This window comes from Acipenser ruthenus, chromosome 14, assembly GCF_902713425.1.
Source record: "Acipenser ruthenus chromosome 14, fAciRut3.2 maternal haplotype, whole genome shotgun sequence".
In the NCBI taxonomy this organism is placed as follows: domain Eukaryota; kingdom Metazoa; phylum Chordata; class Actinopteri; order Acipenseriformes; family Acipenseridae; genus Acipenser; species Acipenser ruthenus.
Window position 1 is genome coordinate 26,222,683 of NC_081202.1, and position 13,714 is coordinate 26,236,396.

A 13,714-nucleotide genomic window follows, 5' to 3' on the forward strand; every position below is an offset into this window, starting at 1 on the left:
CTTTTTTTGAAGGAACATGTTAATATTCAATATGCAATCCCAGAAAATCTATGATGTTCAAATGTACCGTCTGATGTGTTTACAGGTATTTGAGTAATTTCCCTTTAGTCTAATAGATAAGGATGGATTTCTTGATGTTTGGGTTTTTGAGACAGTATTTTTGGCACCACACCATAACTTTAAGTGCCTCTCCTTGAAGGCTGTGAATGTTTTTTATGCTAGCTGTACTTAGGCCTACAGAAACATAACATACCTGAATAGATCATTGTCTGTTCTTAACAATGAAATACAAAATGAGTGTTTCACAGTTCGTAGTATGAAAAGAGATAGGGCTTAAGTCTTCAGGAGGGGGAAAGTGCCAGTGTGCCAGTAATATCTGAATTTATAACAGCTTTCCTAAATTTGATGAAACTTGACACGGAAGTTATTCCACATACTGTCAGTGTAGCTGACATTGATCACAGAACTGAAACTTGGCAGAGATTTTTAAGGCTATATCTTGAGAAGGACTACTCTGGTTTTAAACTATACATGGACATTTGTTATGAGATTCTATTCTAAATGCTGTTGATGATTTTTTCATTATACTGCTGTGGCACCTGCCATGTGTTATTTATATACCTGGTATGGAATATGTTTGTTTCCTTGACATACCTTGTTTCACTCATTAATACCAGATTAGCACACATTTCCCTGGTTTACCCTACTGCCAATTCTCAGACTGGCCATAAACTGCTGTCTTAATTATGGCATATGTTCCTGACGAGAGCCTGCACTGGAGCAGCTGTGAGTTATCATTCAGTCAGTGCCCATTAATGACTGTTCCTGCTTCTGCAGCACCCTCTGGATTAAAGCAGCTTTAAGCACCTGCAGTCTTCGCTTTCCTAATTTAGAGTGGACAGCCATTCTCTCCATAACCTCCTTCTCCTAGTAGTTGTGAGACAGCAGGGAGGGGGTTAAAACCTCCCTGCACAGAAAACATGTGAAAATGCACACTGGTTTTAGTTTAATTGTATTTGTTTATTGTTTAATTTAAATTGTTTAATTGTTTTATTGTTTAATTATCCCCTGCACCTGGTGGTTGTTATTAAATTAGGACCAGGTGCAGGGTATTTAAAGAGTGAAGCCAGTGTGCTCAAGGCTGCTGAGTAGAAAGAAGCATGATAGGTGCTCTGCTTCCGAGCAGTTGGGTCAAAAGGTATAGTGCAAACCTGTGTGGTTTAATTAAGTTTTGGGGCACCTATCATGCTTCTTTCTACTCAGCAGCCTTGAGCACACTGGCTTCACTCTTTAAATACCCTGCACCTGGTCCTAATTTAATAACAACCACCAGGTGCAGGGGATAATTAAACAATAAAACAATTAACCAATTTAAATTAAACAATAAACAAATACAATTAAACTAAAACCAGTGTGCATTTTCACATGTTTTCTGTGCAGGGAGGTTTTAACCCCCTCCCTGCTGTCTCACAAAGTCTATTTGTATGCTGTATGCCTTTGCCAATAGCCTCAAAGTGTATGATTTTAAAATTAATAATTTTTTTAATATATATTCTGAAGTCGTTGATGTTCTGATATGGTAACACAGGCTCCACATAGAAATAAACACATGGGTAATGTCTTGTATTTTATTGACTCATTTTATGCTGTATACAGTATTAGGTAGACCTGAGGATGCATTCTGTTGCTGAAGTTATATTGTGTAAACATCACAAAACCACAGTCAGAACCTTCAAGAGATTCAATAGGTGTGTTTACACTTGCACAAATATTCCAGAACGAGGGGCCAAGAGGATGTGTTCCTCTACATTTGCTGGTGTAAACGCTACCAAACGCGTTCCGGAATGTGTCTTTTTATCCTCTTAAAAGTTGGGTTTCGATTCCTGCAGAGCCGGAATATTTGCTAGTGTAACCACACTGAGGATACGTTCTGGAACGATTTGAGAAAATTCCCAGCAGGCACTGCACACAAGCCAGCCACTTCATCACCTTGCTGGCTTCATGTGATTAACTAGGCAGTAGCATTAAATACTGTGATTAAATATGCACTGCGTTATATACATGACCATAGTTACATAAGATGAAATATATGCAGCTTACCTTTCCAAACGTTTTTCTAATCCTCTTCATCAACGTTTACCGCAAGCACTGTAGTATTTTCAAATGATGGTGCTCGAGGATGTCTTCTTCACCTTACAAAGTGTGCAAGCTCATTCTCTTCTCCTGAGAGAAGTACCCCCTGCTGTTCCATACAAGTGTAAATCACCCTTCCAGAACACAATGTTTCAGAATCTGCAGTGGACTGCTGTAGTGGACTGCACTGGGCCTGTTACAAGACCCACATTCAGGCTCACCACAAAACCACCTGGCCCCAGACTGAAGGGAAGTATGGCAGTAGATCACAAGAAATAGATAATACATTTAACATAGAAGGGCTATTTGGGTGCTGAAGTTATTAATCAAACATTTAACAGTGGATTTGAGTCTTTTTAGTGATTTCAAAAAAATCCATTGTACTAGCATGGTACCATATCAGTACATGAATGCTACTTTATATTGTCTACAGCTAGCTCTGCAAAGGTTTCTTCAGGGTAATGCACTGACATATTAACAGATTCCCCATGGTATTTTTTTGAACTTCTCTAAGGGTTGGAAAGGTCTTTACAAACACAGGCAGGACTAGACATTGACTGACACGAAATGCAAAGGAGCTTTTGGCAACTGAAATTCTCTGCTTTCCCTAGAAAGGCTGGTATTGAAACACACCAAGGACATACTTGCAATTCAAAGGACAAATGGAACAAAGAGATAGCGATGAATCTTAGCAATCTGAACATCAGGGGACTAAACAGCACAATAGTACCATACTCCCTTATTTTTATAACCTTTTATTATTGTTCTTACAGTATAAGCCTGAAGCCTGTTACGTGGTGATAGCTGTTTTCCACTGACACTGTTAAACTGCCTGCATGCAGTAAATAAAGCATGAACTTAACTGGTATTTAGGGGGTTGTTCAGTTCCATTATTGGTATTATAAACAAGTGTGTTTTTTGGCAGAAGGGCCAAACAAAAGGTTTAAACACAAAACCAAGGCTTTCAACAAAACACTGGAACAAAATAAATCAAATTAAACCGGTCTCTAGACACATTTTTACAGACACCACTTACTCGGTATCTCTCTATAAACAAACCACTCCACCAGACAAAAGGTTGCAGCTGTCTTTTATGGTCTGTGGCTGGAGCCCAATTAACCAATAATTAACAATGAACCAATTAAGGCTCCAGCCACATTCTCACATGTATTTTACAGGGAGGAATTTAACCCCCTCCCTGCCGATCCAAAATAAACAAGAATTATAATGGAAAACATAATGAAAACACCAGTGAAAATAACAATAATAAACACAAATTATAGGGATGAGCTGGCACCCCATCACAAGTAGTTATCCCTAATATTTGGACAACTGTGGGGCCACAATGTCTTCCACAAGTGAATCTTTTCATTTGAACTGTAAGCCCATTGTTCTATGCCACAGCCTCACAGCTTTACTATTCATCCTGTTAGTCTGCACTGGTGCAGGAACCAGCAAATGACTGGCACAGCGCAACCAGCCTGTGTTGCAGTAACAGTGTATTTTTACAGGTTGAGCTTTCTGAATTGTACTGTGGAAGAAAAGAAAACATTTTTTTAATATTGAAAATCAGAAAGTTTTTTTTAGTCCCAGCATTTTTGAGGCCCATGCATCTGAGTTGTAACACTAAAATGAATTCTGAATTAATTTCTCATAACAGAGTCCTGTGGGGAAAGTTTCCAAGGGTGTCCTGTGGGGCCTACAGGACAGGTGTTTTAACATAAAACCAATTCAAAGTTGTAAACACAAACGGTGCTACTAGTCGACCCTGTTGTTAAGTGTGACTGAATGTTTTTAAAGAGTTAGCTGCTAAGTTATCCAACTTTTTTATTTCTTAACAAAGGGTTGAGTACAACGTGACCAACAGATGACTCTTGGGAACATTTTGTACCAGTATTTTGTAGTTTTCACTTTGCAGCGGAATGCATTGACCTGGTTTGAATTTGTAATTTTGCATTGAACAAAAGCTTGACAACATATTTAGATTTCAAGACTGGGATGTTATGCTCCCCTAAGGCTTTATGTAAAAAATAATAGGGTTTAAATGTACTGGGTCCCCTATGCATCACCTAATTTGTGTCATTAAATATGCAATGGCATGAGGACTCAAAGGAAATTGGTGTGACATTACATTTGCACAAAATGCATTTGAACATAAGCTTTTACCTCAAGAGGCATTCCAAGATGAGTCACATTAGTAAGAATATCTCCTTTGGAAAATTGGAAAAGATGATAGCCTAAGACTTCCATTTTCCTCTAGCAGGGCTGGCCCAAGAGTGGAAAGAAGAGACAAATGCACACTGTCATTGAGGGCTGGGTGATTCTACAGCAATGAAATTGTGGTGCTAAGAACGTTGTGTAGCTGCCCAGTTATCTAATATTTAATTTGTGCCTGTGACAGGATGAAAAACCCTCACTGTACATAGTGTTTAGTTTTGTTATTATTTGTGTTAATAACTTATTTTGTACCAGTACTTGTTTTGTCTTCCATATTCTATCTGCAGCATAAATGTGCATAATTCCACCAACTACGTCAATAACAGCATTATTATTTATAGCCTGACTTCCTGTTTTTTTTTTGCCTGATTGCTTGTGCCTAACCCTCACTGCGCCTGTCCATGTATCAGTAGAATCACAAAATGAAATCGTCAGTATCTTATATTTTCTATCTGTATATCCTCTGCGTTTCCTTTCCATTGTCCACACAGAAAGCACAATGCATTGATAAATGCTTGATGCGTTTCTGTAAACCAGCCCAAAGTATAACAGTGCTTAAAAAACAGCTACTGTAACTATAACGTCTGCTAAGAAATATAATACTGCCAGGATAACAGAAAAGAGGTTTCTTTATGGAACAGTGTGAAGTCTTCATTGCAGCTTGACATGCTGCTTGTCAGAAGTCATCCATGTGGCTTGCTGGAACTAGGTGATCTCAGCATGGTGCCATGGGCTGTCTGCACTATACTATTAATCACCTTAATACTCTGGATTTGCACGTCCAGTGCTACAGAAAAAAACTTTTTTTTTATTTAAATGAATATGTTTAGTTATTAATAGATAGGATCCCATTAATTGAAAGTGGGACGCACAAGACATTGTACTGTATATGACCTTGTTGGGAGAATTGGGGGTTACTCTAGATGACCCCCAATAGGAGGCTGTGTGGTCCAGTTGTTAAAGAAAGGGGCTTGTAACCAAGAGGTCCCCGGTTCAAATCCCACCTCAGCCACTGACTCATTGTGTGACCCTGAGCAAGTCACTTAACCTCCTTGTGCTTTGTCTTTCGGGTGAGACATAATTGTAAGTGACTCTGCAGCTGATGCATAGTTCACACACCCTAGTCTCTGTAAGTGCCTTGGGTAAAAGCGTCTGCTAAATAATAATGACTGCATTGTAGGAAGCATTACATAACCCAAGCAACCAAAACTGAATGTTATCTCTAGCTTAAATGGGAACAATTTTGAATAACAAGCCTTTTAATTTTCTATGTAACTAATAAATAATATTATTTAGCATTGCTGTCCCAACATTTGATATGTGGATCAAAGCTCTCAACTGATAGAATGCAATTGAAGATGTTAGGGAGGACTGGTGATTTTGCTGCAGTTTGGCAACCTTTCATTGATTACGTGGAGCACACTGAAAAGTAAGGCACTTACCTTCTGAATGAACTGTACAGCACATGTATTCTTTAGGTATAGATGGGTATCCCATGTTTGTACCTGTAACAATCCCTGTCTGTTGACTTGTATAAACACTCACTCCGTAGATCTATTTATTTTATTATTTTCTATTCTGTACCAAGAAAACAAAAACAGTGCCTCAATAACCCATATGAAAAAAATGGTAGCTAAATAAAAGATTTAAAAAAAAAAAGAAGTCTTCCAATTCGTGTCTGAAGAACCTGGTTACCTTGGCAATAAATGGCTTGTGTTGTGTGGCTTTGTTTTCATTGCAGTTACGGTATCTGCTGATCCCTAATTTGCAATCTGTGGTCACATCCTCAGCTTGTGTCATATCTGTTTATCATGTTGCTAGGTTACAATACTTAAAGGAGTTGATGAAATCAAAATATACTTTAAAGGAAATGGTTGCAACTTAATACCCCAGTAATTAGGGGCTCTTTTTTTATCAAACAGTCCACTGCAATTGACAGTCTTACTGTATTTGAATGTAAATGTAATGTAATGTAAAGTGGAGTTACATCTCATGTAGGTAATGTGTTTTCTGATAGGCATGGATTGTACTAATAAAACCCACTTTTCAGGTGGTTTGAGTATAACTTTCCATTTTGTAGATTCCTTCTGAGAACTTATAGAACCTTACATTAATCCTGAAAGCTTTGGTTTTAAATATATATGTTGGTCCAGGAAATGGTATCAGCATTGTTTGTACTTGCTCTTAATCTCAGCAGCCATGTTGTACGTGCAAGATATTGGACCTTATCAATCTTCTGTCATCTAGCTGGTAATGGCAGTGGTGTAAGATATTATTATTATTATTATTATTTATTTCTTAGCAGACGCCCTTATCCAGGGCGACTTACAATTGTTACAAGATATCACATTATTTTTACATACAATTACCCATTTTACAGTTGGGTTTTTACTGGAGCAATCTAGGTAAAGTACCTTGCTCAAGGGTACAGCAGCAGTGTCCCCACTGGTCAAGAGTCCAGAGCCCTAACCACTACTCCACACTGCTGCCCTAAGATATGCCCACACATGGGTTGGAATTCCATTTACAAGGTAAATGTGTTTTTTCTATTGATAAAGAATGTAAATGAAAGCTTTTGCTCTGCCTTTTTAAAATGCATTTTATTAGTTTATTAGATTTTGGATACAGAAAAGTTTAGCACTCTGATTTTCATTTCGGTTGCAATTCATTAATGCAATGTTAAATGCTTTGCTGTTAGATTTTGGTGCAGTAGATTGAGACACTTAAGTAATTTATGACTGTGGAGTAAGGGTTTGGGGCCAACTGCTGAGAAGAACCATCATTAATCCTGGCCCTGGACAGATGGTTGGGGATGCAGGATCTTAGATATAGTGTGTATACTGAAACATTCCACCAATCCACAGAGTTAAAAGATCCAGGATTACCGTCAAGTCAAAAGATTTATTTAGCCCATTTTTACTTGCAGAAAGTTTCTCAAATGTAGTAATTGAACTGCTTCCTCAACTAGGGAAGGTGCACTGCTGTGCTTATAAGAAGGATGTTAGCTTCTCACTGACTGCTGCGGTCTGGCAGTATGAGCTAAGATACTCCAGTGTAGAGCTCGATGGGAAACAAATGCTTTGGCAAGTTGTTTAACTGTTATTGATTTTGTAATATTCTTTAGCTTTTCTACAGGGGTCCAATCAGCCAGTTTCAGAGAGAGAGTTTCAGCCAGTAATCATTGACCAGTATTGTGCTGGTAGCTGATCCAACTGAACCAAACAGACTTTTATAATCAGTCGCTTAACACAATTTGCAAATGGTTGTGGAATGGATGCTAGCTGGAGATGGGTTTGGGCTCAGAGGTCAGAGCAGTGCATTTGGAAGTCTGTAGGAAGGAACTAAGGCTTGAAATGACAAGCAGCTATTAGAGGAATGAGAACGAAAGCAAGAGACTTAAGTGTTGTGGTTTTTTTTTTTTAAATTAATAAAAACAACACAGCATAATTTGATGGAAAAGTTATGCCTGGGATATGCTTACACAGTACAAATGGAAAAAGGAAGATTAATTACCCATCAAAGATATTTATGTATTACTTTGTCAGCAAGTAATTTTACCACCCTGAAGTATACAGTATTTTATCAGCCTGTCAACTAATTAGACCATTGAAATAAATAAAAGATTGCTTATTCTTATTAGCAATTTGCTTTCTTGTTACCTGCAGAGCAATTAACTGTTTCAATGATACACACTACAGGCATTAAAATTGCCATCATTGTAATGAGCCAGCTCCTTCAGGGTGGGTCATTATACAGTACGTGGTCAGACCAGACCTTCCTGAATCCTGTATGTGGATGAGAGACTGCTTCAGAATACAGGGGTGTTGTTACATTGCTGAAACTGAGCAAGTTGAGCAGCTGTTCATCTCAAAGGGGCTCACTAATAATGTGCTTTAGCAGTGAAGAAAAAACAAATAAAACCAAGGGTTAGCCTTGGGGATGCCCTTAATGCACATTCCAGATGATCTGAAGAGATTATGAGTCATTAATACACCGTGTCGTTATTTGCCTTGTTAAATCCCAATGCAGCGTTTCTGTATCTGGTTACATGAGCCTGTAATACCAACAAGGAAAAGACCTTGAATGAATACTAAAAACATGCACCTTCAAAACCCAGCAATCTCTTATCAGATCTCGAATAGTTTTCAAATGAAACTGCAACTAACCACATTTTACTGCTTTTCAAATCAGTTACAGTGGAGGCTACTGATCGCCTTTTTCTTAAAATAAATGATGTATGTACTGTACAGTACCACTCTTTGGCTGCGTGCATTTTAAAGTTCCAAATGATAGGTTAATGTGCTGACACACAATTGCTTGCTGACGTGTGACACATCATTCTTTGGAAATATGGGTCTGGTAGCTGCTTGGCTGCACCTTTTCAGATGAGGTTTACAGGGGATATAATATGCAGATAACAAGACACTTTGCACATTGTTTGAGAGTTTTAGAGGAAACACATCTCCTGTAGTAGCCTGGCCCTGGAAATGAAGTGATTCTGTGGTAGCTACAGGAGTGGTTCCTTTTGATGCAACAGGTAATCTCCCTCTTCTGTCATCCGCATTCCCAGAAAACAACAAACCTGTCCTAATATTAGCAACCATGGAACCATTTAACTTCTAGGGATTAGCATTTCTGTAGAAGTCATTGCCTGCAAGTATATGAAACATGTTTTTCCTCTGTTCAAGGTGTGTAGAGAACTTCACACACGGTGTATCATTCACATGCTCTGTACACTTGATCACGTCTGAAAAGAATTTGCAATAAACAAGGTGGACTGCTTGCAAAAGCCCCTTCTCCTGCACCGCCCTTCCTAATCCACCAGATAACTGACTAAAGGGTGATATTATGTACCCTGGGGTCATTTCTGATTTTACTCCAGTCAGCAATTTACATCTGTTAGTTTTACAAAGCAAGAACCAAATTACTCAGTAGCTTAATTTAAAGCCTCTCTTAAGCTTTCTTTTTTTTATTTTTATAAATTTAGTCGTTGCCAATTATTTTTTATTGTTTATTTAGCAGACGCCTTTATCCAAGGCGATTTACAGAGACTAGGGTGTGCATCAGCTGCAGAGTCACTTACAACTACGTCTCACCCGAAAGACAGAGCACAAGGAGGTTAAGTGACTTGCTCAGGGTCACACAATGCGTCAGTGGTGAGGTGGGATTTGAACCGGGGACCTCCTGGTTACAAGCCCATTTCTTTAACCACTGGACAACACAGCCTCCTAAGAAAACTATTAGGACAGGTTTGTTGTTTTCTGGGTTATTTTCTCCCAATTTGGAATTGCCAATTATTTTTATAAGCTCAGCTCACCGCTACCACCCCTGTGCTGACTCAGGAGGGCGAAGACGAACACACGCTGTCCTCCGAAGCGTGTGCTGTCAGCCGACCGCTTTTTTTCACACTGCAGATTCACCATGCAGCCACCCAAGAGCTACAGCATCGGAGGACAACGCAGCTCTCGGGTAGCTTACAGGCAAGCCCGCAGGCGCCCGGCCAGACTACAGGGGTCGCTAGTGTGCTGTGAGCTGAGGACACCCTGACCGACCTAACCCTCCCTCCCCCCGGGCGACGGTCGGCCAATTGTACGCCGCCCCCTGGAGCTCCCGTCCTTGGTCGGCTGTGGAATAGCCTGAACTCGAACTCGCGACGTCCAGACTATAGCGCGCATCCTGCACTCCACGTGGAGCACCTTTACTGAATGCGCCACTCAGGAGCCCATCTTTTAAGCTTTCTGAAATTGCTTGATTTGTAAAATAGAAATTGATTTTTTTGTTTGTTTTTTACTTTAAGAACAGAGCAGTGAATTACAGACTGGAATGGTGAGTTTTCAAAATAGACGTTAAAAAGTGTGGGTGGGTCTTGTGAGTGGTCCATCATCTATGGTTGCTGAGGCGCCAAATTTGCACCCATGCTGTTATGAGTCAGGTTATCTATAACAAAATGGGATAGGGCTTGTCATACAATACATTTGCTGCCAGTTGTGATAGTAACAATGATTTTTTCCCATGTCAAAATATTAAAACAATCCTTAAATACAGTAAACATAAATATATTGCTTCTTGTCAACCTGTGTGAAAATGCCAGTAATGTTTGGTCAAATTGCTTCTTATACAAACTAGTTTGACTTGATTTGAATCATTTCTACTGTTTGCACATATACATTAACATTGTATTAACTTGTTACTAGTGTTGAGGAGTCAGCTTTTCAGTTATAAAGTAATAAAACACAAAGCTCTACAGCTGAGAAAAGGGTAAACTTAACCTTTTAGATTGTTGTCATGCTGCTTTACAGAGTAGTTTGTGTAAGCATAGCATAGCAGTTTGGACCATCCAATACATTAACTGTATATTAACTATTGAATGTGTGGCCTATACCTACTGTATGGCTAAATGAACATGCAATGGCTCACGCTGCTGTGGAATGGGAGTCTTATTTCAATCCCTACAGCAAAAACAGCTGCTGTTGAAAATGCATTTATTTCTGTATTTATTTATTCATTTTGTTACTGTTTCAGCTGTTTGACCGTGTGCGGGAGGACAATCCTGACTTCCACAAGAAGATCATTCCTATCAGCAGTGAACTGACCCAACCCAATCTGGCCATCAGCCCCAAGGATGTAGAGACGCTAACTGCCTGTATCAACATTGTCTTCCACTGTGCAGCCACTATTCGCTTTGACGAGCCTTTGAAGTAAGACCCCATCCTAACAGTAGATATGGTTCAAGTTACAGAAACGGGATACCTTGGTTTTATGTGAATACAATTGAAGGGTGCAATGGAACATTGTGTTAACCTGCAAGTGTTAACCCTCATTTTTGTATTTATTTATTTTTTATTAAAGGGTTATTTAGTGAAAATACTGGCGATGAGCTTGCATCATTGTTATTATTATTATTTATTTCTTAGCAGACGTCCTTATCCAGGACGACTTACAATTGTTACAAGATATCACATTATTTTTACATACAATTACCCATTTATACAGTTGGGTTTTTACTTGAGCAATCTAGGTAAAGTACTTTGCTCAAGGGTACAACAGCAGTGTCCCCAAATGGGGACTGAACCCACGACCCTCTGGTCAAGAGTCCAGAGCCCTAACCACCACTCCACACACTTAATGGTTATCTAACCCAACCTAACTCTAAGATATGGGCTACGATAGTACTTTTCATAGTTTTAGGTGTTGGGTATTATTCATTGTCAGATTTGACTGGGAAAGCTTAGTGAAGTCAGTTGACTTAATAGTTCAGTAGCAGTGGCCTGAAAAGAAACCACAGGGTCTCGTTTGGAATTCGAAAGTACATTATCAACCAGATCAACTGCAATACTTTTATTGTATTAATTTAATTCCTTCTGGTCCAAGTGAATCACCCTTGTTGACTCAGCTGTGTGAAATTGATAAGAAGTCAATATTTTGTTTAAAGTATGAATGATGAATAATGTATCGGTTGTGGTGGGAGTGGTATTCAGTTTTTTTTTTTTATAAGCTTTTCTATAAGTAAAATAAGCATGATACTATGTTATTGCATACTTCTTTGTTTTATTTTCTGTTGAAGATAAACCCTTTTACATGCATTTTCAACTGCACTTGGAGGTTATATTTAAATGAACACAATGGTGCTTACCATTGAGTAAGTGCGTTTTTCAGTAATTTTACACAATATTTAGATTTTTAAATGAGAGTAAGTTGTAAGGTTCTGTGTAGACCTATTAGTTTAGATTTCGTAACTTGCAAAATGATGGAAGCAATATTGAGAGGTAAGCTTGAAGACTTTTGTACAGCATCAATATTATAGAGGATGGGTTCAGAAGAGGGCGGTCATGCTTGACTAACCTACTTGACTTTTTTGGGGATGTTATGGCAATGATATAATTTATCTTGATTTTCACAATAAAATGAACGGGATGGAAATATGGGATGAGGACTGTGAAAAGGATCTACAGTAGATTTGGCAAAAAGCGTTGAATATAAGTCTAGAGAGCTTATGCTAAGATTAAAAATGTCCTCGTAAGAGCCCACCTAGAATACTTTGTGCAGTTTTGGTTATCCCACTACAAAAAAGACATCATTGCACTCGAGAAGGTAGAGAGACGGGCAACTAGGCTGATATCAGGACTTAATGACATGAGCTATGAGGACAGCTTAAAATAATTAAATATCTTCAGCTAAGAAAAAAGAAGGGAAAGAGGGGATTTGATTGACGTCTTTAAAATAATAAATGGTCTAGATAAAGTTAACCCAAGACACTACTTCAAATTTATCACAGAGAGAAGAACAAGAGGGCATAAGTGGAAGCTGTAAAAGCAAGTTCAGAACAGGTAGGAAGCACTTTTTTACACAGAGTTATAAATGCACGGTATAGGCTGCCAGGTGAAGTAGTAGGATCTAAAACACTGGGAAAATTTTAAAAAAGATAGATTCTGTGCTTTTAAGTGAGTTCCCCCCAGTATGGGAAAAGGATGTGATAAGAAGGGACAACAAGCCTGAAGGGGCTGAATGACCTTTTCTCGTTCTCAAACTTTTCTTATATTCTTAAATACATAGCGTTTTTTTTTTCAACGTTTATTAAACAAAGTGCTTTATGTACACCCGTGTTTGTGAAAGTCTGTTAACAGCTCATATTACTATGAATTATGGGTCGCAATCCCATTAGGTGTGATACAATATAAATGCATTATTCATATCCTATCGCTGGATAAAAAACAAGGAGGTGTGATGAATTCAATCGTTTTTCATAGCCTGTGCATTTCAGAGTGCCTTGGCTGAAAGCCTGTGCTGTGTGCCTGATGCGTGTGCAGTGTGAGGTGTCTGACAGTGAATAACAGTAGTTAGGAAGTGCACCCTTGACCAATGTGACATGCGGCTGGGATCCATGAAAAGTGTCTATCAATAAAATACAAATTCCAAAATAAAATGCTGACTTTAGGTAATAAATAAGTGGTGGAGCAACACCCCACAACATGATTGCAGCACAGCGATTTTTTTTTTGACATTATGGTCTAGAGACACTTGGCTTCTTGGTAAGTGTACATCATATCTTTTTTGTTTTTTAGAGCGTACAGCAATGCAATCAGAGTTATCATTTTGGGCTGTGGTATGATCATTTCAAACAGTGTACCAGTATATGGTATGTATGTGTCAATCATAATAATATAGTAGGCTACTGTTAGCATCCGTGATACTTGTGTTATACTGTTTTACGTCCCTATTTTTTTTTTATCAGAGACCTGTGTGCAAATTAGACCATTTTAACAGTTTAAAGATCTTTCATTAAATTTACATTGAAGTTTATCTGCTGTGCGCTTGTCTGTGCCCACGGCATTAACCATTTCAGCTATTTCTCTCCATGTTTTGT

At 38.6% G+C, this 13,714-nt stretch overlaps 1 protein-coding gene across 1 annotated transcript in view; it reads left to right on the forward strand.

The window, feature by feature from the left end:
- The window catches only part of si:dkey-97m3.1 (fatty acyl-CoA reductase 1), a 62,917-nt gene that overhangs the window by 21,720 nt on the left and 27,483 nt on the right, over window positions 1–13,714 (forward strand). Inside the window, exon 3 of the mRNA XM_034033676.3 lies at window positions 10,873–11,048. Within this exon, the coding sequence (XP_033889567.1) occupies window positions 10,873–11,048 (176 nt within the window). The remainder of the gene's footprint in view (window positions 1–10,872; window positions 11,049–13,714) is intronic.